The sequence below is a fragment of the Drosophila elegans genome, unplaced genomic scaffold, assembly GCF_018152505.1.
Source record: "Drosophila elegans isolate 14027-0461.03 unplaced genomic scaffold, ASM1815250v1 contig_183, whole genome shotgun sequence".
Taxonomy (NCBI): domain Eukaryota; kingdom Metazoa; phylum Arthropoda; class Insecta; order Diptera; family Drosophilidae; genus Drosophila; species Drosophila elegans.
The window spans coordinates 6634626-6660607 of record NW_024545550.1 but is presented as its reverse complement, the minus strand read 5'-3'; the positions used below and the strand labels follow the sequence as shown (position 1 = coordinate 6660607).

At 38.9% G+C, this 25982-nt stretch overlaps 1 protein-coding gene and 1 long non-coding RNA gene across 4 annotated transcripts in view; one reads left to right on the top strand and one right to left on the bottom strand.

Moving 5' to 3' along the window:
• The window catches only part of LOC108144344 (neurogenic protein mastermind), a 74065-nt gene that overhangs the window by 1750 nt on the left and 46333 nt on the right, over window positions 1-25982 (top strand). For all 3 annotated transcript variants that reach the window (XM_041707489.1, XM_041707487.1, XM_041707488.1), the window contains one exon: window positions 18028-19039. In XM_041707489.1, coding sequence (XP_041563423.1) covers window positions 18338-19039 — 702 coding nt within the window. In that variant the 5' untranslated portion in view covers window positions 18028-18337. The remainder of the gene's footprint in view (window positions 1-18027; window positions 19040-25982) is intronic.
• LOC121466855 lies at window positions 10950-18089 on the bottom strand. Its single transcript, XR_005977021.1, has 3 exons — window positions 18009-18089; window positions 12278-14239; window positions 10950-12014 (listed from the first exon to the last, which is right to left on the bottom strand). It is a non-coding gene; the product is annotated as an uncharacterized LOC121466855 (long non-coding RNA).

Below are 25982 nucleotides of genomic sequence, written 5' to 3'. Positions count from 1 at the left end.
ATTTTTGTGCAAATTTCTAATCGTTACGTTTTAGTGCATATTGCCTCATTATTTTTTTGGAGCTACTTAAAAAATTTAACTTTAAAAGATTTCCCTAACTAATATCAGCTGCATTCCAATGGAATAACGATGAAGGCGTGCGTTTAAGCACAATACCTGGCATACCCGACATTTTAAATGCTTTTCTTCACTTGATAAACAGTATTATTTGTCCGGCTCGTCAAATGTGTTTTTTATATATATTTCTCCCTCCGTTCTTCGTCGTTTGTTTTGCCCTCCGTCTTCGCATACGTCTTCGAGTGGTCTAACATGTAATGTATGCCTCGTCTTTAGTTTCGTGTTCGTTTCGTCTTTGAGACACCGGAAGTTGTTGCTAGGCTGAAAAAGTTGTGTGTGTTTTTCAGCGGAGTCTCCATCTGTATCTTTATCTCTCTCTGGAGCCGTATAACCATCTCTATCGGCCGGCAAGTGGCGCGTGTGAATGACCCAATTAAGCTGGAGATAACCCGGCCTAAGCTTCGACTTCGTAGGTGGCTTAAAACTACTCGAATGGACAAGAAGCAGCAGCCCCAGAACCTGCCAGACGTACACAGCGCAACAAAAAAGAGTTCACATCGAATATATCGAATGCGAAGTTTGAACTGTAAACAGGTTTACTTGGCCTCACCTCGCTTCGTCTGCTGCAGTTGGCTGGTACAGGTTAACTTCCATAACGCTAACTCAGCTATAAAGGAATTTTCTGTAAAAATAATTAAACCCCTTATGTTTTACTTTAAACATCCAAGCTTAATCTGAATCTTACTGCCAGCAGAGCACCAAATAAGCTATTCGAACAAAGTCCAAGTCAAATTTGCTTAGCTCGGAAATATATTCCTATAGTCTGAATACCTTTTCTTCATATAAGTTGTAGAGCTACAGTCGAGTTACAAGTTGCATTAAATTTACAAGCCATTAAATGTCAATCCTGAGACAAATATTTTATCTTTTAAAGTAAACATAATCAGAACTTGTATTGAAACCCATTTACAAAATATTTCAAAAGAAATTTTTAAAATAAAATGTTTACTTATGTTATTAAAATAAATCTAATAATATTTTAGATGTAAATGTTAACACAAAATGTACAACAAAATTCGAAGTAGATTTTGTATAAAAAATGCATAAGTCTTATTATACCTTTAAAAGGACCCCCAATTTTTTGATAATTGCTTATTTGGAGTCCCGACAAGAAGTAGTCGTTTCATTTGGGCATATTCCACTGTATTTGGTTTTATGTGTTTCTTTTATTTTGTCAGGCCAAACTCCTTTTCAGCATTTTTGTATTAAATATTTCGCACCATGTTCTGCATTTATTCGGATACGAGAGATCTTTCGAGGCTCCAGTCTCCAGTCTGCAGTATCCATCTCCGTCGGTGTCCCTGTCTCTGTCTGACCCTCTGTTGCCGTCCTGTTCTTTGGCATATTTTGTCGTTGAGTCAGTTGGGGTCAATGCTGCTGCCTTTGCCGCTGCTCAACTTAACTTAACTCTTTACTCACTCACTCACTTTGCTCGGTGGCCAAAACAGGTTTGCGCTTTGACTGAGCTTTTGTTGTACGCTTTTTTCGGGTTTTTCTCCTGTGCAGCGGACGACGCGCCTCACCCACTGTCTTTTTTTTTTTATTTCGGGCCCAATACCAATATCTGGATTCCCAACCCCTGAGAGAAACATCCCTGCCGCCGCAAAACCGCCCTCGAAAGCGGGCAATCGCAACCTGAGACACTGGGAATGCGAGTGCAGATGGAACTTGGGAATCGCAGCGGGACTGGCAATGGGACTTTGAGGGGAGCTAAAGCTGAAGCTGGAGCCCGGGCTATCCCGAAGGTGGATGCCCCATTCCAGGTGTTCGGTCGCTGCATTGTATCAGGCGCTCAGCTGCATTCACCGCGCGACTGCAGTGGCCGTGTTGCACAAAGTTGTTGCACCAGCAACACACCAGCGACTCTTTCGCGAAAGGTGGAGACGCAGACAGACGGCGACTGCCATTTCTGCACCGGTTTTCCAGCCATTTTCCCCATTCGCATTGGTCGCCTATGCTTTCTTCCTTATCGCCTGTTTCACTGCTGCCACAACTTGCTGCTGTTGCCGCTGTACATGTTGCTGCTGTGCATGTTGCCGCTGTTGCTGTTGCTGCCGCTGCTTTTGTTGTAGATGTTGCCGCGGATGTTGCTGCTGCAGGCACCTTTGCGGTGGCAGTTGCACATGCTTGGCCGCCCCAAAGATGCGGATATCAAGTTAACTTAAACATTTCTGGCTCCTGGTACTGAAAGTTTTATTTGAAAGTGATAGCCGGGAAATAAATAACTATTAATACAAAAAAATCCTTCAATTAAATCTAACTACAGTTTACATTGACATTGTTGATTTATTGACAACGTAAATCTTTTTTTCCGTAGTAACATGGCCAGGTAAATTGGGTGTTAATTGGGTGTAATATTAATAACGATGTGAAAATAAACATAAAAGTCGAACAATTTTTCAAGTCTGTTTAAAATAACTATAATTCATGGCTCCAAACCTAGACTAAAATTGATAACCTATCAAGCTATAGAAAAAAACAAATATTTAAATTTGGGTTAGGAACATTGAGTCCAAAGAAAACTTAATTTAATACCTTCAAAAACCTTCTAAATATAAATTGGTAAATAAAATGATCTCCCTCGAACACATACATTGCTTGCTTAAAATTCAAGGTCCTTAGATATGTACAGAATAATCTTGAGAGGTTTTGGAACATAAAGCAGCGCACCCATTTGGAAACCAATCGCAACCAGTGCGATCAACCAGACTCCAGCGAATTGTGGTCCGTGTGAGTTTGGTTTTGCCTTAATCAGCAGAAAATCGTATGCGAAATGTACGGTACAGATGTGCCCATATATATAGCACGCTTTGTGTAGAGCCCCTTGGCTCTAGACTCTAGAGTCTAGACCACATAAACGCGTATCAATGGCGACGAAATGTGTACATCGCACATAAACGGGGCGAGTATGTACATTTTAAGAGAGCGCGCGGCAATACGAAATATAAACAAATAATTAACTGACATATCCGTATGCTTATCGCGCAACAAACCGCAGCAGCAGCAGCAGCAACAGCAGCACAGATACAGATACAGCAGATACAGATACAGATACGGATACAGATACAGGCACACTTTCGGGGCGAGAGCGACTCTGAAATTTGTATCTGACAAAATGCTATAATGAACGTGCTGAGTGGCGTTGCCGTCGCTGTCGCGGAACCAGATACTCATGCCCAGAGATACTCGTACTCGTACTGGTACGTCCACGTCCGAAAAACCCGAGAGATACTCTCGTACTTGCTCGATGTTTTTTTTTGTTGTACTTGCGTTGCGGCAACAACAACAAGGCAGAATGTATCTACAACATCAAACGTGCGTTGTCTTTGTCGTAGTACAAATTCATTTGAGATTCTTCGCTTCTTTCGGGTTAATATAAATCAGTTTTTCTTCGGGTGCCGCGTGAAGATTCGAAAAGCTGGCACGCTTACGCATCTGTCAGATACTCTGCTCTGCTTGAGATACTTTCTGCCCCGTTTGCTGGCCAGTCGTCCGCATCGGGCGAAAAAATGAAAATGGGGTGACAGTGGGTGGTGGTTTTGGTTAGGCCCTGTGCAAATCGAATGGTTCCCCCCTCCTCTCATTACTCCCATTAGTTTGCCTTTGTAGTCAGTTGGCCAGGGCATGCTAATTGGTTAAACTGCTGTTTTGGCCGACACTGTTTGTCGTTGTCGCCTTAGTTGGCCAACTCGAATGCATTTTTAATTAGATCCCAGCCAAAGCAGAAAGACGAAATCAAACGAAAGCAGTTGGCTGTTAACCTGTTAACTTGGCTCGTTGCTGTTTCTATTCCTATTGCTTTTGTTGGTCCAGTGGGTCTCGTGGGAATTTAATAAAAAGTGTTAGGTTCAAACACTTCTTTTGAATACACTATTTTTCTCAAACTAGATTAAATTCCTTTTTTTAAGTATAAACATCTTTCATTGAACTAAACTGCATATATGAAAGATTTTAAAATATGTTAAAGACTTATTTTAATAAATATTTGTCTCCATCAAATGTTTTCTTTATAGCTGTAATTTTACTAAAATTAACGACTAATCATTTATTCCTTATTTAAATTAAAAAAGGGTTGTTTTGTTATCGCTAAATAATATTCTCAATTAAAGTTATTTTTATCATTATTTATTATTCCAACATTTATTAAGTTACTATTCTCAAATTAGTATTTTCTGAGAGAGCAACCACATGTCGCTTATCACAGTTTGTTTTCCATTGTTTTATATAAAATCAGAGGCAACGATTATCGGATTTTTATATAAAATTTATTTAAATTTTTGTGTCTAAACATATTCTCTTGCTCGCATCGCCTCGACATCGAATTTCCTGCACATATGGACCGTATAAATGTATAAATATGTGCGTACCAAATGTCTGTATAGTATATAAATAAACATTTTTATAGATTTCGAATTGGCTTTGGCAAATAAACTGGTTTAAAACATCTGGCAACAATTGTAGATCCATAAAATGCCGAGATACTTTCGATTGTGACGGTGGGATCTGTGGAAAATGCGAGTGGGACAGCGGAGAACAAAGTGATCTTAAGGATTCCCTAAATTCATTCATTAAGTTTACTTGGCACAGCCATAATTATTATCCCCCCAAAATCCCCTTTGCCCCTACCATTCGACGTGGTTTGTGTTAGTGGAGTCTCCCTGTGGCTGAATTATACTTTCACTTTTTTCGTGCTTTTGTTTCAAAGAAACAATTTTGTGTTGCCTTCTTATTGTTTGTTGTTTGTGCTTCGCCGCTTCTCTGATATCGAAATTACGTAAAGATGAATGGCCGCCCATTGTCTGGCCTACGGAATTTCCAGCGCGGGTGGGAGAGGTCGTTGATCGGGCAGATATAGCGGGGATATGGGGTATCTGGCGGGATCTGTCGCAACACACCAAAACTGGTAGTCATCTCGATGAATATGCAATGCGAGCGAGCGTGTTCAGGTAATGAGATCCGTCTTCGATTCATCTGGGGGCAGTTGGAAGCGGTATCAAGACCCCATTGGGGTCGTACGATCCGCTTGGGGAGAACGAAACCGATAAGGGAATGTTCTATATGCGCATGTATAAACAATCCAGTGTTAAAATCTATTTATGTAGTGGCACACTTATTTGGCGATCGTCTATAAGTACAGTTTTGTGGGCACACATCATTTGGGGAGATTTAGTAAAATGTTTTTGCCTTTAAATATATTATTATGTTCTTAGTTTTTTTTATAAACTAATTTTCTAAATGACTATTACGAAAATAACCACATTCAGCAACCGCAACCGCATTTAATTCAAATCAATAATCATTAAGGAAGAAAGAAAACCTAATCCAATAGTCAAATAACTATATTAGTTACCCAGTCCCTTCGATCCCTGAAAATCGACGTTAGTCATGCAAAGTACTATTTGAACTGCCATGAAAATCACTGTATATAGCGACTGAAGCAAGACGTGAATCTTGGAGAAACAAAAGCAAAGTACAGAATTGCCTGCCGAATGTCACATTCGATTAATGTTTGATGATTGCCTTCCGATAGCGTTTCAATTGATGTCAGTTGTCAACATAATTAATTGCGTGTACACCTTTGCAAACACACGCACATATGGTTTGAAAAAGAGGTGAGAGAGAGAGAGACACGATTGACAGTGGTAAAATGCAAAGGAAATTCATACACTAAGAGAAAACCATACCAATATTGGGAAAGATTTTCATATATTTCTATTAGCTATGCTTAACTTAACATGTTGATTAAATTATAAATTGTAAAAGTAATATTTGTTAAAATGTTGAGAAAATTATAAATATTAATAATAAATCTGTGAAATATTAATAATTAAAAAACAAACATTACAAACAAACATTTTCAAATTAACTTAAATATTTTTTCTCTGTAAATCCAACTCCACTTTACAATAAATTTTCTTGAGCTAACTAAAATCGGTATGAAATCAATCAAGGTTAAAACCTGGCCACACACACATCAACAGCCACACATCCATCGTTTCAGATTTCATAGAAAATGTTTTTGGGTGGGAAACGCAACGACAACAATAATATCATGAAGATGGAAGAAGGGGATAAGAAAAGACCGTAACGAAAATGGAAGTCAATTTATTAACTAAAAAAGAAATAATAAAAAACTGGACAACTGAAAGAGCCCGCCACTGTTTGTGTGTGTTTATGGTAAGGGTGTGCGTGTGTCGGCAGTTTTTTAGTATTTTTTGGGTTGTCAACGTTAATTAATCAATCATTGTACAAAATCTTGACTCAGGCATTAATCATTTAAAATCACAAACTTTAAATTGGGATGCGGAAAATACAGTCGGTTTAGAAACACTCAACTTTTGCAAACAACACATTGTCTGAAAAAGGGTGCGGAAGAGGCAGAAAAGGTTGAATATGAAATTGCTAGACATAAATAGGTTTATCTCTGTTCGACTTGTTTTTGTTTTGTATTCTTTACTGATTTTTGTGCCCGGTACTCGTACAGTAAGAAGGGTATATTGTGTTCGTAAAACAGAAAAATATAATCATTTCCGGCCCTGAGAAGTATGCATATATGTACATGTATTATTGATCAGCATCAACATTCATCTCCTAATTTTCTAAACGACACGACATCACACTATCTAAACTATACTTTTTTAACACTGACTTGTTGGAACATAACATAGATCATTTTGTTTTGCAAACATCAACTTACGTCAATTCCAGAAACCTAAAGCTCGCTAAATTTTATTGATAATGAAATGTTTTTGTGTGGGATCAGAAGGTTTTGTCAATATCTACCTACACAAAGTGACTGAAATTTAGAATTTATATTTACCAAAATGAACAAAATAAAAATACCTTTAAACCTTCAAACCTTCTTTGTAACTAGACAGGAAGTAGTAAGTATCTTTAGGTCGGGGCCCTCGACTAAAGCGTTCATTCTTGTTCTTTATTATTTTTATTTATTTTTCGCCACTCAACACGTTTTCTGGTTCTGTCTTTAGGTGTGTGGGTGTGTGCTTGAGCATGCGGCCGCACTTGTGCCACGTACAACAAAAACAACAACCACACCAGCGAGGAAAGTTCATTTGAATGCTTTTCTTTTATGCCCCGCGAGATACACAAAATAATCACACAAACATTTTTTTTAACCACTTGAGCTTTATAATTTTTTTCAGTTCCCCTAAAAAAAGAAGGATTTATATGGAATATAACTCCTTGATCTGCCACCAAGATTGCCACTTGGTTTTAATTGGGCTTTTTTAACGAGAACTCAAAGCCACTTGACTCATTACATATTTATGGCCAAATTCTTTTTACCTTTCTTCATTTCCATTTCCAAGCAAATGAATTCAGCTAAAAGATTGGCATAGGAAATTTCCATTTGCAAGATTGTTAATTTATGGGGGGTTAAGAGGTGCGAACGGGCTTAAAGCAACAATGATCGTAATGTCAATACACTTTTCTTAGTTATTATGGAAAATTTTCTTATCGTTACTTTTGCGTACATTGTTAGGTCATAAAAATGACAATAAATGTGTGAGAAACGTGAAATTTTATTATTTTTTATTATTTTATTGAGTGTTTTGAATGATAGTAGGGTAGAAAAGATATTTGATTCAATGGTTGACCCTAATTATTCAGCTTGAAATTATTTTAAACTTTTGAGGGGATTTTGAAAATTATTTTACTTTAAAATAGTTTAGCTAAAATACAAATATAATCATGATGTTTAATATAGGTTTAAATAATACAACTTAGCAGAGCTAAGTAAAACTGGACCAAAGTCTTATAATTCCCAACCAGTTAAAAGCGCTTTATCAAATAATTATACCTTTCAATTTAATTTAATAAATTATACATTTAACGTTTACCGTCGACTATATCGAACTGTCTTATTAATAAGCTATTGTAGTCGTAGATAACGTCACGAAAATGTAGTTCTGAAGTACAAAACAAAAGATAATGCTGCCTTTATAAACTTTAAGCTGTCTTGTTTTGCTTCATATAAATTATTGACAAAGCCCATTAATAATAATTACTAATTACTAACATTTATCGTAGAGTTGTTGTCATAGTAGAAGTTAAAGAAAGAACCTTTGAGGACTTTGCATAGATCAACATTTTTGCATCTCCCATGGATGTTTTGGATGGTCAGGGGGTTACGTGGGCTCTGTGGAATAAGGGGGGCACAAAGGGTGGCTGACGATGCTGTGCTATTGTTGTTGCTTTTGTCGATGACAGTCGTCCGAACGGTCTGCATGTGTCACACTGTACATCGTACATCGCCTCTCTTTTGTTGTTCGTGTATTGGTAGTGCAACGACCTGTGACAAAAAGCCAACAACAACAACTGCACAGCAGCACAGGAACAACAGCAACAACAACAACAACAACGGAGCAGCCTTAACAACAACAACAACAACGGAGCAGCCTTAACAACAACAACAACAACAATGTATGACGCAGGGATGTTGTTACGTGCAGTGAGAACAAAAGAGAGCCAGAGAGCGCAAACAGAAAGTCAGAGCGAGAGAGCTCATTTTGGGGTACAGCTGTTAACGAAAACTCCCACGCTGCTGTCTCTGCTGCAGCGCAGTTGCTGCGCAGTCGGCGTTGCTGTTTAGTAGGAAATTTTTGTGGGGCTTCTTTTCGATTTTTGCCGTTTGTTATAGGTTTCTGGAGTCAAATTTATTTTAGCTCCTAAAAACAGTTGCTTTACAACTTGCACTTTTTAATTAGCATCGACTGGTTGTGCTAAAAAAAAACCAATTGAATTAACATGCTATTTTGAATCAATCAAATGATATTTAACTTTCAAATAAATTGTTTTAGTTAAAAATAAAATGCAAAAAATTTATTAGTAATAACTTCAAAATAAGTAAACATGATAGACGTTATCGAAGCTTAATATACCAATTAATTGTACAACATTGGTTCTTAGTTTTTTGGTCCTACCATGTTCTTCATAGACAAGTTTGACTGTTGTTCTAGAATGCTTTTTCTTTTAGCGTTTGTTGCGTTTAAATTACTGTACTGCTTACAGGCCTCTAGCGTTTTTGGTTGCATCTACTTAATAACAGAGAAAAAAAGTAGAAAAAATACAAGAAAAATTGCAGAAAATTGTTTTCCCTGAAATTGCTTTTGTTGTGTACACAAGACCAAGGGAAAACAGGTTGCCAAGAAAATGAGATGGAAAATGTAAAGCGGGAGGGGGCGATCTAGTGCTGTATGCTGATGGACTGAACTTCATTAATTAGTCTCATGAAATGCGCCTGCTAAACACGCCTTAATTACTGGGTCAAACATTGTATCGGTGTGGAGTATCTGTGTGTTTGCATCTTGTGCCTCGTTGGCTGTGTGTGAGTGTGTGCATTTCCGGGCAGTCAAACATCTCGTTTAGTTCCAATTTGTTCAAATATAAACGCCACTCGCAGCATGAATTAATTAACGTTAATCAACTTTCGCGCCCATAAAAACAATATAAATAGAGAACTAGAAAATGCTCTGTGGGCACGAGTCTGGCACAATAGCATTTAGCGCTTGCCAAGTTTTAGTTGCATAAAATTCCCATTGTTATTGGCTGAACACATTATTTATAAAATAATTTTTTATTGCTTTTAGGTTTAACGAATTTATATTTTATTAGAATTTGGAAAATAAAACAAAGGTCTCAAATAACATGTATAACTTTAAAATTCCACTTTTATGCATTATTTATTATATTATTTTGAAGCTCAATTGAATTGATAGAAACTATTTAAATTTGTTTTTCTATTTATTCGTATTGTTCTCTTACATCTTTTAGTTGCTTTTAAGCTTATCGCTGAGCGACAATATCGTGGCTTTCAGCAGTCGTCACGTGTAGCTCATAAATATTTAAGCGCAATACAAGGGGATTTAGGGAGTGCTACAGGGGAACATGGTTAAAGCAAAGACCGGACCCCGTTTTACTTTTTTATTTGTATTTTTTATAGTTTTCCGCGCGCTGTTTGTTAATTTAGCAAAAAGCATTGCGAAACGGCAGACAATTTAAGACTTCATTAACAGGCCAGGCGAACAAGGGGTTAATGGCGGGGGGTTAAGTGAGGGGACCAGGGGTGGAACCGGAAGAGCGATAGTGAGTTTTACTTGGAGGATACGAGCGACAGGCTCTCTTCATTCTGCCTCGCTCTGCACTGAGCGTTTTGAGGATTACTCGCACCTGCCCAGGTACATTTACATTTAAGTAGACACAGACAAATGTGTGTTTGCCGAACTCCTAAAGGAGACCTCAAAATATGGCATATCCTTGCTGTCTAAGGACCTCCAATAACCGGAATCTTACAGTGGTCAGAATTTATAAGACATTTTTCAAAGTTCATTTTCGTTTAATTTTCTTCGCTTGAATATTCAATATTACAAAATAATGAAAGAGAATTCATGAACCCACGGCTCTCGAATTAAATATATAATGTCTTCCAAATCGTTTTGACTCATTTTGAATGCTTCGAAAAGTGGTACGCTCTTCGTCAAACGGCAATCGGCAGGCATGAAAACTGAAATAGAAAATTAATTAAAGCTAGCAGGCAGTCAGCCGTTTATTCATTGTCCTATCCATTTTATGGGTTTTCCGTCCTTTCCGCCTGTGGAAAGTCACCCCTGTGAGCAGAACGGTCGAGAAGCAAAAAGCAGAAGAGCCTCAGCGAGTGGTTGGCCGTTAAAATGGTGTACAACATGGGTTAAACGGGCGCAGCTGTGCGGAGACGGGTTCACTCGCAAACAGTGCGCCCTCGACTAAGAAATCAGCATTAGTTTATTTCGAAGCTGAAATTAAATACTTCTGAAAATAATCTAAAATTTTAAAACTTTAATTGCAATTTTTGTTTTTTTATTGATAACAAATTTGGATAAACTTAAGCTTTGACCACTTGACAACCTCACAGCTCACGGCTTTCTGCTCTTGTAAACAGATAAACAACATTAAAAAAAACCACTTAAATCAACTTTTGGGAGAGGACTTAGCTCTCCTTAAAAATCTTCCTTAATTTATTACAATACCGTTATTATAAGTATGCGAAAGATTTAATCAAATTATTTAAATAGTTAATATTTTAAAAAATATGTTTTCAAAATTACATGTTGCTGGATATTTATTTTTACCAGGGTGTATAAAGAGGATGTTAAAAGGTAAATGATTAAGATACACTACCAAACCACAGGAACACTTAAGATCCTAACGAGCATCTTTGATTTTTACTAGCATCATAATGCCCGAAGACGTCTTGAGAAAATCCTGAGTTATAGTTGGGGCTCTTTGATATTGGGAGCTCAGAAGGAGGAGCCATGCCATCCAGCGGTCTCCTCTTTTTCCTCGACTACTTTTTGCGCTAGTTTTCGTTGTTGCTTGCTGAACAACCGGTTCCGTTGGCCGTTGTTGCTTGTGTTCGGTATTGTGTTGTTGCCTTATTGCGAATTTTCCTTGTTCGCGAGAGTGTGTGTGTGTGTGTGTGTGTGTGCTTGAGTATCCCGCTGGTGGGGCACTTGCCACTTTAGCATTATACCATTGTACCGCCACGCTGATTTTGCTGTGCGCCGCATCGCTGGTGGCATGGAACAACAACAGTGGCGCCCTCTGCAATGTTGCAGCAGCATCGACGATAATGTTGCATGTTGCAGCTGTTGCAAGATACCCCTAACCTCCTCCGTGGCTATTTCCATGCTTTTTACAATCGCACGACATCTGTTTGGGGACCTGTTGTTGCTGCTGTTGCTGCGGTTGCCGCTTGATGTTGCTGGTGGAGAAGTTGCTGCTGCTGCTGTTGTGTTGCTGTTGCAGCTGGCCAACAATGTGCATTTACTTGTGGGCTTTCCTTGATTTTTATTTATATCTCATTTGCCTTGCGGTTTTTGCACTGCGTGTGAACTAAAATCCTGGGAATGAATGTTTTATTCCAGTTTTCATTAAAATGTTATACAAACTAAATTTCAATGAGATAACTTATTGCGCAGCATAAATTTCTTATAAGATAAATATAAACCCACTTTGCTCAATAGAACAACTAGATTTCCCGCTTCTATTCACCACATTTTTAAAGCCAAATTAAATTGTTTTCAATATTAAAGCACTTTGAAAGCGTCCTCATAAGTGAGTTTTCTAATACTATTTATTTGTTTTATAATTACGATGTAATTACTTTTTGAGCTCAGCCATAAAATAATACAACTTCTTGATTTATGAGAAAGGCGAACTAAAACGATTGCCTTTGGGTAAATATAGTGCTCGGTTGGAGTTCTCCCCAGGGCGCATGTGCAGAGACAATCAAGCTAATTGCATGGAGATGTCGGTTCTGTACTTTCCACCCAACTCTCGCCCACTTTGTGATAGCCCCCCCTAAAAACATCGTCAGGTCGCACATTCTCCCCCTTTTGACCATCTCCTTTTCTCTAGTATTTCCTGCGGTTTGGCTTCAAATTTTCCTCGATTTTCCTCAGTCTGCCGCTCGCCTTTGTCCCGGCCGGATGGCTTGGATTTTGGCCCGGACTTCAAAAGGGGGCGGCTACTCGAAATGGGGGCGTGCCGCTGGGCGGAAATTTTGTGCGAGCTGTTGGCTTTTCGGTGGTTTTTGGCTCGAAAAGCGGATCTTTCTCGCAATTCGGATTAGGCGCCCAGCGCCGCAGAGCCATAGAGAAATAGAGAAAGAGAGCTTTTCCAGGCCAGTGAAAAAAGTGGAAAGTCCGCTTGGCTTTTCCTCCCCGCCGCATAGCTTTCTCTGCCTGCTTGCAGCCTGTTAGTTTCCGATAAAATTGACTTTTTGTCGCCGCCGTCGTTTGTCGTCTGTTGTTTGTCGTTTGTCGTTTTAGTCGTTAGTTAGTTTGTCGCTTTCGTCACTAGAGGCGGCACCATTTTGTTTGGCGTCGTTTTCTCATGGGCCAACAGACGTTTCAGCCAGCCGACGATTTTAGCCTTCTCTTAGCTCTTCTCTCTGCATTTCCTTTTGCAATTAAATGTATCTTCTTGCCGGTCGCGTTTTAAACCGCAACATTGGTGGGCGACTCGAAACGCGAGCGATTTTTGCAGCTCGCGAATTAATTCATTAATTCCATTGCTGACGTGCGTTTTTATGATCAGTTTATCAGATAGTACTGCTTTCGTCTGAAATTATATAAGCTGTCCCCAACAATTTAATAATAAGATGCAAATGCCTTAAATACAAAAGCTATTTCATTGCTACACGGGGAAAAATCTAATTCGAGTGCATTTTTATTATAGCATAAGTTAATATTTAATTTTTTTATTTTTTTTGTAACTGTAGTCTTTATAATTCAACCCTTTTATTTTTTATTTTATTTTTTTAATTGTTTGATTATAATCTCTTTTTATTCCTACGATACTTTTAAAATTAAACTATTTAGTGAAAAATATACGTATATCTATAATATTTTTATTTTGTTTGGGATTTGAACAGTTACAACACTTGCAGTTATAGGCATTTTTAAAAATTAAGCAAAGCTGGTTTAAATCTGGAAGTTTAACTGTGCCGCTTTATTCGTAAGTTTTTTGTATAGTTACTAGTAATATTCAATGTTAGTTATTGTTTAATGTCCTAATGTTATGTAAAAACATTTGTCTATTGTTTTCTGTGTAGCCCACACCATAAACACACACATACATGCGCATAGAGAGTGAATAAAATGCTTAGCTCTCTTCGCTCTTCTTCCCCCTCCCCCGCTTACTCTCTCTTACGCTCTCTCGGAGCAGTACCGTTTTCATCACTAACAGCGTCTCACTAAATCGCCCTGAAATCGCGCTGCTGCCATCGCTGGGCGCCTGTTCGTTTTTGCGATAGACGCGCGACGTAAGTCGCCGCCGTTTCACTTCTGTTTCTGTTTCGATGCGATTCCGCATCGTGTGCCGCACGCTGTTTTTGGACTTGGGCTGCCAGAAACGCGCCGCTCCAACGTTTCTGCCGCGTTTCTGTCGTCGCCGACGATTTTTTAATTCGCGCCGATTTTGCAATGTTTTCGAGTCGCCGGCGGTCGATGTTAAAATCGTTAACAGTGGAGTCTCTCTCTCTCTCCCCTGCGTTTGCGTGGATATATTTTCTCTTTCGTTGGCGCTCTATTTGAATCGAGAACTGAGATCATTGGGTAAAAATCTGAAAGATAATTTGATTTAGTTTTTTCAAAAGAACTGTAATTAATTTATAACAAAAGTTAAAGAAAATGCTTTAAATTGGATAAGGTTTTAGTTTGAAATAACTAGAAATTAAATATTTCAAAAAGCAGCAATGCCAATCGTTTTCTTTTAAAATTAAAGCGTTCAATGCAGTTACTACCTGCTTTTGTAATCTGAGACGTTCGGGTTTCACTGTACTTCGATATTTGTTGTCATTGACTCCGAAATTTTCTTTCTTTTTTCCCAAATACCTGTGTATTCTCGCTCACCCAATGTGAGTAAAACTCATAATGAGGATGCGGATACAGTTGTTAATCATAAGGTTTGATGTTGAAAACTATCTGTCCGCCTGTAAAAGTAAAAATCTTTTTTTCCAAACCAAACAAATGCCTTCAACAAAGGATTTTTATGCCGAGAATGTTTTATGAGACTTAAAGGAGGAAATCCCTTTTGCTCCAAATGAAAATTGTTCTTTAAGACTCTCCTGAGAGCTGTGGCCGAAATTTAATGATGCCCCCAAACAAGCAGTCTAATTAAAATTGCTAAGCCCCTCTCAAATATTATGACGCTAAAATTTGCTCGTGACGGGACTATTTTTCTTATCGATGATGTTGGGTTTTTTGTTATACTTGATGTTTGAATGAGCTTAGATGTTTATTATTATGTGTATGACTCAGTTTACAAAGATTTGTATGATTTTTTTTTTAGATTACTAAACTTTGATATAAATAGAAAACCTTATTCTTTAAATTTAATAAATCTTAAAAATTTAAAAGAAGTCACTCTTGAAAAAATAAATGATATCACTGTTATTTAGAAAAATGTACCAGATATGTTTATCAAAAAACCTTTTAGAGATTTTGTTTTTTAAAAGATGTCAAAATGTATTATTGTATTTATCTCTTTATTTCTAGTTTCAGCTAATGAGAAGTATTTCGTGATTACGTGGGTTCTTAGCTAAGGCAGTTGAATTTCTGTTCCATTTGACACCGCCTACCTCAATGGGTTAACGGAGTTCTGTTTTCTAATTAAACGCTGCGACAGCGATAACAATAACAATATTAGCGAAGAACAGCAAACAAATCGCTCGCCTCTAATTTAACCTTTTTTTCCGAGTGAGTTAAGTCTCTCGTTTAGTTACTCAATCACTCATTTTACAACATTGCTCACTCACCTAACATAACTCACTCCGCCGCTCTCTCACTAAGCTTACGCCTCCTCCCACTCGCACCTGCCCTGCTGTCTCGCTCATTCATTCACTCGCCAGTCACTCACTCGCTCGCCTTGCTCTCTCGCTCCCCCCGACCACCCACTCTCCCGCTCTCCCACTTTCTCTGCCTGCCAAAGCTGTGCGCCTGTTATTTGGTTCGGCCAAACCGCCGTTCGTTTGTATGCGAGTGGGATTTGTTTTTGTTTCGAACGCGAGTAAAGTCGCACTGGCGTTTCCAAAAGTGCCCGATTTTTCGACTTGAGGAACCGATAACTGAAGGCCCAAAAACCAGTTTACACTGCAGCCGCAGCCGCAGCCGCAGCCGAGGAGTTTGAGCTCTAGGGTCTCTTTCTTGGCTTAGCCATCTCATCTCGCCTCTTGTTTACAGCTTAATTTGCCCGCATCGCCCCCTTTTGCTCCACCCCTTTGGCCCACGTGCCGTAGAACTTATACAGTAAAACTTCCATAATTCAAACCAACGAAATATTAGATCTCACCAGATTATCATAAATATCAAATTTTAATATCAGTTAATAAACTGTTACTTTAAGCTGTTATTTTAAAATTTTGAAAAATCATTTGTATGGTTAGTTTCCCATACTTCAAAAGATTATAAAATATTATTTAAAAGAATTGTAAAAGTGGTTAGGGTTTGTTTTAAATAAATCGACTAGGGATTTGGATTAAAAAATGTAAACTTGAAACTCAAGAAGATAAGTTCACAGATTCAAAGCTCACACAAAATTTAAAATTTGTATTTAAAGTAAAAGGGTAATTGAATTAAGATTAGGGCTATTGAGTTACGAAATTTCTATTGCCAAAATATATCTTTTGATTTTAAACTTATGAATTACTGAAGTATCTCGATTTAAAGATTATAATAAAGGTAATTTTAAGTAATATTATGGTATAAAGTAAGAGTTTATATTATTATTCTCCCGTGTTTCATATCAGACACAACTTGTGTTGCCAAAGGTTTTCTGCTCATATGCGCCTCTGCAACATCCAAAGTTCGTCGGCTGTCGTTCGCTGCTATTCGTCTTTCGCCCCAACGACCGTTGACTCTTTCCACAGCCCGTATCAACAGCACCACTGGCATGGCAAACTGTTCCACTCGGCACTCAGCACTCAGGCAGCAGCACCAGCGCTTTCTCAGCAACAGCACCAGCACCATCCAAAGCTAAAGCCAAAGTTAAGCACCACCGGGCTCCAACCGCTCGCCATGTTCCGTCCATCAGTCATTCATTCAACCGCCAGACGCGGCGCAGGCCAGTTGAGTTTGTCAGTCTCAGTCACCAGTCTCTGTCGCTCATTCCCGATTTCAATTCCGATTCCGATTCCATTTGGATTTGGCTTTGGCTTTGTTTTGTTCTCCGTTTCTCGCTTTTCGAGACGAGACACGCGAATGCGAATGTGTATAAGAAACCGCGCAACGGCCGCTCGCGTTTTGCCAGCGATTAATGGCTTTAATCAGCTTTGCTTGGTCCACTGAGCGAAAACAGGGCACACCAAATACGAATCTGATACAATTGGAACACAGCTAAAATGTCGAAATTTTGGGATTACCCACACAAGGATTGTTTAATGTAAAAAATACAAAAAGGATCTTAAAAAGTATCTCTGAGATACTTTTGCTTAATTTCTGAAGTAACACTTTAAAGCACTATAAGGTTGATGATAAACTTACTTTAGCTTTGTGTGTTTTGATCTTTTCCTGTACAAGTGCATCTGACTCTCAATCTCATATTTATTTTACAAAACAAAAGAATTTAAGATAATAAATTTTGATTTAAAATATCTCTAATATGTTTGTTTGTAAAATTTGGTTTTTAAAATTCTTGTTAAAATTTTTTGTCAGTGTATACTTGCTTAAACTGTTCGAATGCATTGTTTTTATCAGTTCTTTGAAATGGCGTTCGTCGATCTATTTTGTTTATAATTTGTTGTGGTTTCTTTTATACCGTCATACATACATCGCCAATTTATATATTGTGCTAGTATTGATATTACTCATTTGCTCTTTCTTTATTTTGCTCTTGCTCTCACTTTTCGATTCTTATCAGCTGTTTCGTTCATATTTAGTTTGCTTTCAACTGATCCATAAATCGCCGAATTTCGAATGGAAATGAGAGCTTATAATAGCGTTATGACCTTGTGACAGATAAGAAAGTTACTTTGTTTTGAATTTAAGAGATCTCTAGAGCTTCTTTCAGTTTTATTTTAAATGTGTTATCAGTAAGTCAGTCATTTTTTTTGCTAAATATATGTATATTTTAAACCGGAAATAAATAGTAGAACAAAGTTATTATTTTAAATATGTACAAGTATTTGTCAATGTTATCAGGTACTTTTCACTGAAAAAATTGGTTTGAAAGTTGTAATGTTTTGAAATATTTCAGTGTAAAGAAGAACTTTATTAGGCATTATATTTTCTATTATAAAGAATAAAATTAAAAAGAAAATGTTTTATATATAAGAACCATTTTGTAATTAAAATTTTTCAATTATCTTAAGTCGTATATTTTCCTAACTTACTTACTCTTACTCTTTTCTTACAGGACTTGCCACAGGATGTTAACTTCTTGTAGCTGCTTTCACCTGCCCCAGCAGCGATATTCCTCACACCTCTCCGCGTAGAATAGGAATTTCCGGTCTTGCAGCACGCGCACAGCAGCAATCAGAAGCGCTGCCAGCAGCAACCAGCAATATCAGCCGATATCAGATATAGCCAACCGATATATATATATATTCGCCGCCGCTGTCGCCGCCTTGTTCTTCGCGATTTCGTCGCCGTCAGCGTTCGCCGCCGACTGAGACGAAAGCTGCGAAGCAACGAGCGCCAGCGAAAGCCTCACCACGGACGCATTTATGGATGCGGGCGGCCTGCCAGTTTTCCAGAGCGCCAGCCAAGCAGCCGCCGTCGCCCAGCAGCAACAGCAGCAACAACAACAGCAGCAGCAGCAGCAACATCTGAATCTTCAGTTGCACCAGCAGCATTTGGGCCTTCATTTGCAGCAGCAGCAGCAGCTGCAACTGCAACAGCAGCAACACAATGCCCAGGCGCAGCAGCAGCAGCAGATCCAAGTGCAGCAGCAGCAGCAACAACAGCAGCAGCAACAGCAACACTCGCCCTACAATGCCAACCTGGGAGCAACAGGCGGAATTGCTGGAATCACTGGCGGCAACGGAGCTGGCGGCCCTGCGAATCCAGGAGCGGTTTCCTCCGTCCCGGGCGACAACATGCCCGCCAAGCGACTGCCGGTCGTCGACCGTCTGCGTCGCCGCATGGAGAACTACCGCCGCCGGCAGACGGACTGCGTGCCGCGCTACGAGCAGGCCTTTAGCACCGTCTGCGAGCAGCAGAACCAGGAGACCACCGCCCTCCAGAAACGCTTCCTCGAGAGCAAGAACAAGCGGGCGGCCAAGAAGACCGACAAAAAGCTGCCCGATCCCTCGCAGCAGCAGCAACATCAGCAACACCAGCAGCAGCAGCAGCAACATCAGCAGCATCAGCAACACCAGCAGGCCCAGACGATGTTAGCCGGACAGCTGCAGAGCAGTGTTCATGTGGTGAGTCGAAAGGAGTTCGTTGTCCTTATTTTTACATTCTTTCTTACTCATTGAAACTGTAGGGATTTTAATGCTACTTAAAAATATCCTTTGTGCATATAAACAAATATGAAAACTGATTCAAATCATACCATTTAAATAGTATACGATTTACAACATTGTTTACGAATGTAGTAAAACATGGTGTGTTAATATTTAAAAGGGATTTTGACAATATAAACAACTATTTAACACTTAAAAGCTAAAGGGAGACTAGTAGAATTTAAAAATCCAAAAAAATAACATTTATGAGGACAAGAACAACTCAGGGCATTAAGTGTTCTTAATAGTACTTGATAGAAAATGAACTTACAATTCAAAAATTGTTCTCAAAGACCTTCTCATAAGGAAATCGAAATTTATATTTTATGGACATTGTTGTCGCCCTAGCGCCAAATTCTCTAAAGATGAGATTGTGAAATCGATTTGGAAATTCATTGGTGTTTCAAAAGAGCTTGGGATTATCTCGTCGAATGCAAATCGCATCCAGCAGATACGCGGGGGTATCTCATCAATGCACGGTTGCCTCACATTAGAGCTGGTGCAGTCCGCGGTCTCAAAAGAGCAGCGAAATAAATACGAAGCCAGCAATCCAAGCGGAGAATGCACGTACAATATATACACAAAATAATAATGAGGTCAGCGATTTTTTTTTGTTGTTTTGTGTGTGCGAGTGTGCTGCTTTTTGTACTCTTTCGGTTTCAGTTCAGTTTCACTCACACAGCTCGCATTCGAACTGCGCCGCCAACTTGTAGCTACAAGATACATTCGCTGTAGCTACAAGCAATTGTAGGTACTACTTAGCTGACTTTTTGACGTTCCTTTGGCTGCATTTGAAAATACCTTGAACACAGTCAGCACAGCACTACAGCAATAAAAAAAAAAGAACCGCAAAAAAGTTGTGTATTTTGCGAATCAAAAGATATTTTTCTGAGTGATGCAAGCCGCGAATCTCGACGGCCTCTGGCTTATATAATTGTTAGTTCTGTCGACAATCCGTCAAGCGACCCCATCGCAGCTTGTAATTACCAGAGCCAGATTCAGAGCCAGAGCTCGAACTCGAACTCGAGATTCTGATTCTGATTCTGATTCTGATTCCGACTCGGAGTTTCTATTTCTTTTATCTGGGCGACGCGGAACGTGAGTTATTCGTCGTCGACTGGCGAGATCTGTTCGGTTCGTTTCAGTTAGGTTTGGAGTGGAATGGAAAAGTTTTTCCGCATCCGCATCCGCCTGGCCAAGTCATTTGTGTCGTTTTGCACTACTGTGCACTGCCACTGCCACAGCCACTGCCCCTCCTTTCCCATCAGCACGTAATTATTCATCGCCGTCTGGTAGTTGCTGATGATTTGTCCCCCTTCATTTGAATTCTTTTCATATGCAAAAAGTTGATTTAGCTCAGCCTGCAGCTAAGGATGAGGATGTTGAAGTAGCTAAGGTCTATTACGGAAAAATTTTTGTAAAGAAAAAGTCATTCTGAATGGTACCTCTCTATTAACTTATCATACTAAGAAATATGTTTTTTCAAATATTTATGTAAAGACATTTTAGAGATCTTGAGCACTGTTTTGTAATTTAATATAAATATGAATATTTAATAAGTTTTACATTTGAACATTTTAAGTTTAGAAAAAAAAAATAACTTTTAACAACGATCTGACAGCTGAAAATTTTAATATTTGGGTAAATTTAATGATGTTATTGAAGTCAAAATTAAGCGTGTTTACTTATTGTAAATCTAAATATTGCTGAACTTAGTAAAAGATTTAAAATATAATTGATTTTCCTGATTTCACCGTTTGGCAGATTGATGAACCCTCGTTCCATAGATCTTCCAACAATTGGACTAATTTAATTACTTTCTGATTTCGCTGTTAACCACTCATCCATTCCTTTGGCATCTCGCCAATGAATTAATGATCAATGGAATGGGCAGGGAGCGGTTAATCTAACTTGGCTTTTCACTTTTCATTTCTTTTATTTCGCTGCTTTTACTGTTTTGGAAAACTTTTACTTATTGTTGCCACCGCCTGCGGTTGCCGGTGAAAATCGCTGGAAATTGCGGCCGTTGTAGCCGGTGCAACATGCAAAACAAGAAAGCAACATCGGCAACAACAGCAACAGCAGCAACAACACTAAACCTAGTCCAACACATTGTTTATAATGCGTTGTTGTGTGTTTTTTTTTTTTTTTTGTATTTTATTTGGGAAAGTCGCGTGTTGCAGTTTCTTCTTCAGTTTCTTCTGGCTGCACTTTTTCCCCAGTTGTATTACTTTTTTGTTGTTGTGTTCCATTCATTGTTGCCAATTTTCACTTCACTTTGGGTCGTGTGGCATTTTCTGACAGCCGTCAGTCAGTCCGTCAAAGTCTCGAAGCGCAGTCAACAAAACAAAAGTTGCATGAGCGATCTGCCCCGCCCCCTTTCAGCCTACCGCCCTCCGATTTTACTGCTTTTCCGCCCAACCTCTTCGCATGGATTGTTGTTTGTTTCAAGTGGCTCTGCTTCTGTTGTTGTTGATGTTTTCGTTGATGTTGCATCTTGATTGACAAGTGACAACATATTATTGGCGTATCGTTGCAAGCTTAGATTATTTGTTGCTGTCGCTGTTGTTGTTTTTGTTGTTGTTGTCGCTGGGTTGTTGTGGTTGCATTGTTTATCGCTCTTGCAAAAGCCGGCGACGCCGCCTCCGACCCTACTTGTGGGCGTGGCATGAAAAGTTGCTTAAATTACACCGAGCGGGTAATTTATGCATATATTGAGGTAGCTAAGGTGAAAATGTACTACAAACATTTGAAAACGGATGAAAATTCCATGGGGTCGTGCTGTGATTTATTTTTGTAAATAGTAATTTAAAGACATGTCATGAATATCTGTAGAGATTTTAACAATATTAAGGGGCATCCAACCCATTCTCCAAATGTGCACATTTAGAATCGCTTTAGTTTACTACAAAACGGTTCCCAAACAATTAGATAAAAATCAGATTACAACAATTAACATTCCTGGTGGTAATTTTCCCTGTTACAATCGGTTGTTCTAATGCTCCACAATTTGTTTTTAAATATGCAAGGTTTTGAAGGTTCAAACCACTTTTGTTGTGAAAAATTTGTAAAAGGTCAGACACAATAATGTAAATAATAATTCAATTGGATAAGGTTTAATCATATAGTTTATTATGTTGATTGATAGATAGATAACGCGTTCTTTAAGATCGAAATTAAATGAATTGTAGTGCGTTGATTTTTTAAAATAATTAATTATAATAACAATTTGTAAAAATATGTTTATTTATCTTGCGTTTGGCCAAATTAAAGGCTCTTGATTTTCTAAAATCAATGTTTATTTTAATGTGCGTAGATATTTCTAGGCTATACCTAAAAAGCTCCGTCTGTGTTTTGCTGGAAAAATACATTCATTGTCCTGGCTGAATGTTTAATTTATTAGACATTATTTCAAAGTTTTTGCCTTGCGTTCTTGTTCAACCTGTCGACAATTTATGTATTTTAAACATTTTACACATTTTTGTTAAATGCATCATTTATCTTCGACTTGCCATCGAAGCCGGGGCAGACCGAAAATTGCCTGGCCGCCCACTTGGGCAGACCCTTCACCGCTCGCCCATGTCTTCGTTAAGGGGATTCACCTTACAAGTCTGCACCCCTTGCGTGCTCTGTCTTTTGGCCTATCGAAGACATGGATGGGTTTGAGTGGGGCTGGGAAAAAAGGGGGCTTTATGTGGGGAGTGAGCGGGAAAAAGCAGGGGCGTGGAACGGAAACAGGGGGACACCGATACCGACACCGACGCCGCCGCCGTCGCCGTTGCTTCAGCAAAATCGATTCCATTTCGACAAATGGGGGAAGGCAAACAGCCGAAAAAAGCAAAGAAAACGAATTGCAGACGAAAAACTGAATGCGGCCTGCACTTGACTGCAGATGAGGGGGATACAGGGATTGATATATGCAGTATATAGCAAATGATGTGCGGGTTATATATATGCGTGGCGGAATAAATTATTGCCGGATTTCTGGAATAATATTGTTGCGAAAGGCAATGCATTTTCTTCGATTATTTCTTATCATTGATTGCATAAGTTTGGTAACGAACTGAAATTCATCGTTTTAGACCATTAAAGTAGGAGTTATTCATTTTAAGTCTAAAGTATTTTCTAACCATTGTAAATATGTTTAAATGTACATTTACCAAAAATCGCCATAAAATGTCAGCAATGCTTCAATGTAGTCTATGCAGAGTGGGCCAAATTGCGTGTTTGTCACGCATTGCTCATTTTGAGGAAAGTAAGGTTGCGATATTATTCCCCATATTCACTGCACTTCAAAGGCTTCTTTTTTTGTGCGTGATATCCTTGAGCCTTGCACAGGGAAGGTAGAATAAAGCTGTTGGAGAAAATGGGTGTTTGGGAGGACAGCTACCTACACACACACACACACACTTATACTCACAATGAATTTTGCATCTTTTATTTATTATGTTTGGCAAATTTCATTGCATATTAAAAATGCAATTTTCCACAAGAAGAGGAGCTTTTCCATCGCCTTCCTGCAATCCTGCCATCCGGCCATTTATCCTTTACCATCCTTCGAGTTTTCAGGCCGTCAAAGCTCTTTTGGCCCTGCGAGCTTTAAGTTCTTGAGTCTGGCTTTTGTCAATTGTCTTAAACATTTTAATTGCTTTACGTTTGTCCCCGCAAAGCTGTTGTTGTTGTCAGGGCAAAAATAATAAACAAGAGAAAGGCGTAACAGAAAATGCTGAAAAGTATGAGGAGATTTGTGTGTGTGTGTGTTTGTGTGTGTTTGTGGTTTGTCGAGTGGCTTGCTGTAGATTTTTAACCCTTAAATAATAATCGCTGGGTAATCGCATTCTTTTTTCGTTTTTATTTAGGGATTTTCATTGAGAACGCAGGGAATTCCACGTTTGTATGTTCGAGCCATCCACACATCATCAGCAAAACAAACCAGGCGGAACTTCCCCTACCTTCCTTTCTTTTGCTGTTGCTCTTTCGCTTTGCCCTTTAAAATCGATAAACTCATTTTGAAGTTGGGCCCACACACATCCCAGCTAGGCAAACACACAGCACAGATACACACACTAACTTCGATACACTTTACTTACTTTTATTTTCGATGCGCCTACCAACCTCCCCCATTTCCCATTTCCCAACTCCCCGAAGATTTCCTCACTGTTTTGCCATAAATATTCCTTGAAGTACAATATATTTTAACTAATTAATTTGATTAGGAAAGTACAGCACACAAAGAGACTTTGTATACTCTCGATGTTTTGCAAACATTTGTGGAATCTCCAGAACTTGAGCACTTTTAACACTTAAAGTGACCAGTTCGTGTTGATGGGAATAGTTAACCCCTGAATGACGCCAGTCTGTCGCCATTCTGGGCTTCCTTTATGCACTTTGGCATCCACATCCACATCCACATCCACATCCACATCCACATCCACATCCACATCCACATCCTCGTCCGCATCCCAAAGGATGTCGAGGTCCCCGGGCTTGCATTCAATTTGTGTGTCGATTACATGAAATGAGCTCTTGGCCGCTTGGCCGGGAAATGGAAAAGCTGATGAAGAGCGGGTTTATATGCAAAATTAAGCCAAACACGAGTCGTGTGTCAAAGGCAAATGTGCCCGATTGATTTGTCCGGCCATAAAAAGAGTCCAGGGAATACAAATGGTGTTGGGAAATTGGTAATGGCATTTTTGGATATTTTGGTCAGCTTTTTTACTCACTGACTAATCGTTATAAATTATTGAAATATAATAGACTTTCACACCTAGCTTTTGTTCTAAAACTAATCATAATTATTAATTTTTATATTTCTATATATATTTTCTTAAAAGCAATTCCATTAAAGAATCTTCATGATAAATCAGTAAATTTGTTTTGATAATAATTTAGATAAATTTAGATATACTTTAATAATTGTACCCCAGAAAACAGCTAGAGATACCAATTTAAAATGTCTACCTATTAAACTCAATTTGCCCTCTATATATTGATTTATTATCTCTGTCAAATTTTGAAATCAATTCCATTAAACTTTCATAAATGATAAATGAGTAAAGCTGGCTTGGTTATTGATACTAATAGACATACTCCAGCAGTATCGGTCCCCCGAAATCACCGACATTTATCGCTAGCAATCTTATCCGCCTAATAAAGTCCTGTTCATCCCTAAAGCCTGAACATTGCGCCAGTTTTATTTTTCCATCACCGATCCACAAACTTTCATTATGCTTGGCTCTTATTTCTTCGTTTACCATAACCACCCTCCAAAGTCAAACCACCCCAGCCCCCCGCTGACTGGCTTGTGTCTATACAGTCCTGCCAATAACCATAACGATTATGTCCGTGCAACATGTGACATCAACAACATCATAACCGTGCCAAAATTGAAGGCATCGCCATTGATTGCTTGGTATTTTCCGTACTGCCCAGCATTTTCATTTTCATTTTCCGTTTTCCCCCTCCATAAAACGTTCATTAGATTCCGTTTGCAGTATCCCACCTGCAGTTTTCAATTTGCATATGAAAATTGAGGGGGAAAAGTTGGTGGGGTCTGATACTCTAATGAGCTCCATGTCAGTGCAATTCGTTTAAACTTCATCTTCTCAATGGCCCACGCGGCGTATGCTTAATATACACGTATGGACAAATTCCTCTCGAAGTGATTAGCGTTTATAGCTAACAGCCCGAATCCTGGAACAATGGCACTTGACCAATACCACGGGGAGATACGGGATACAGAGGTTTGCAGAGGGGTTTTGGGGGGCACTTAACGGGGATTTGTTGAGCAGCAACGGGCAGCACAAAAAAAAAGCATTTTTCATTACTTTACTGGAGCGGAAATGGCAAATTAACTGCACAA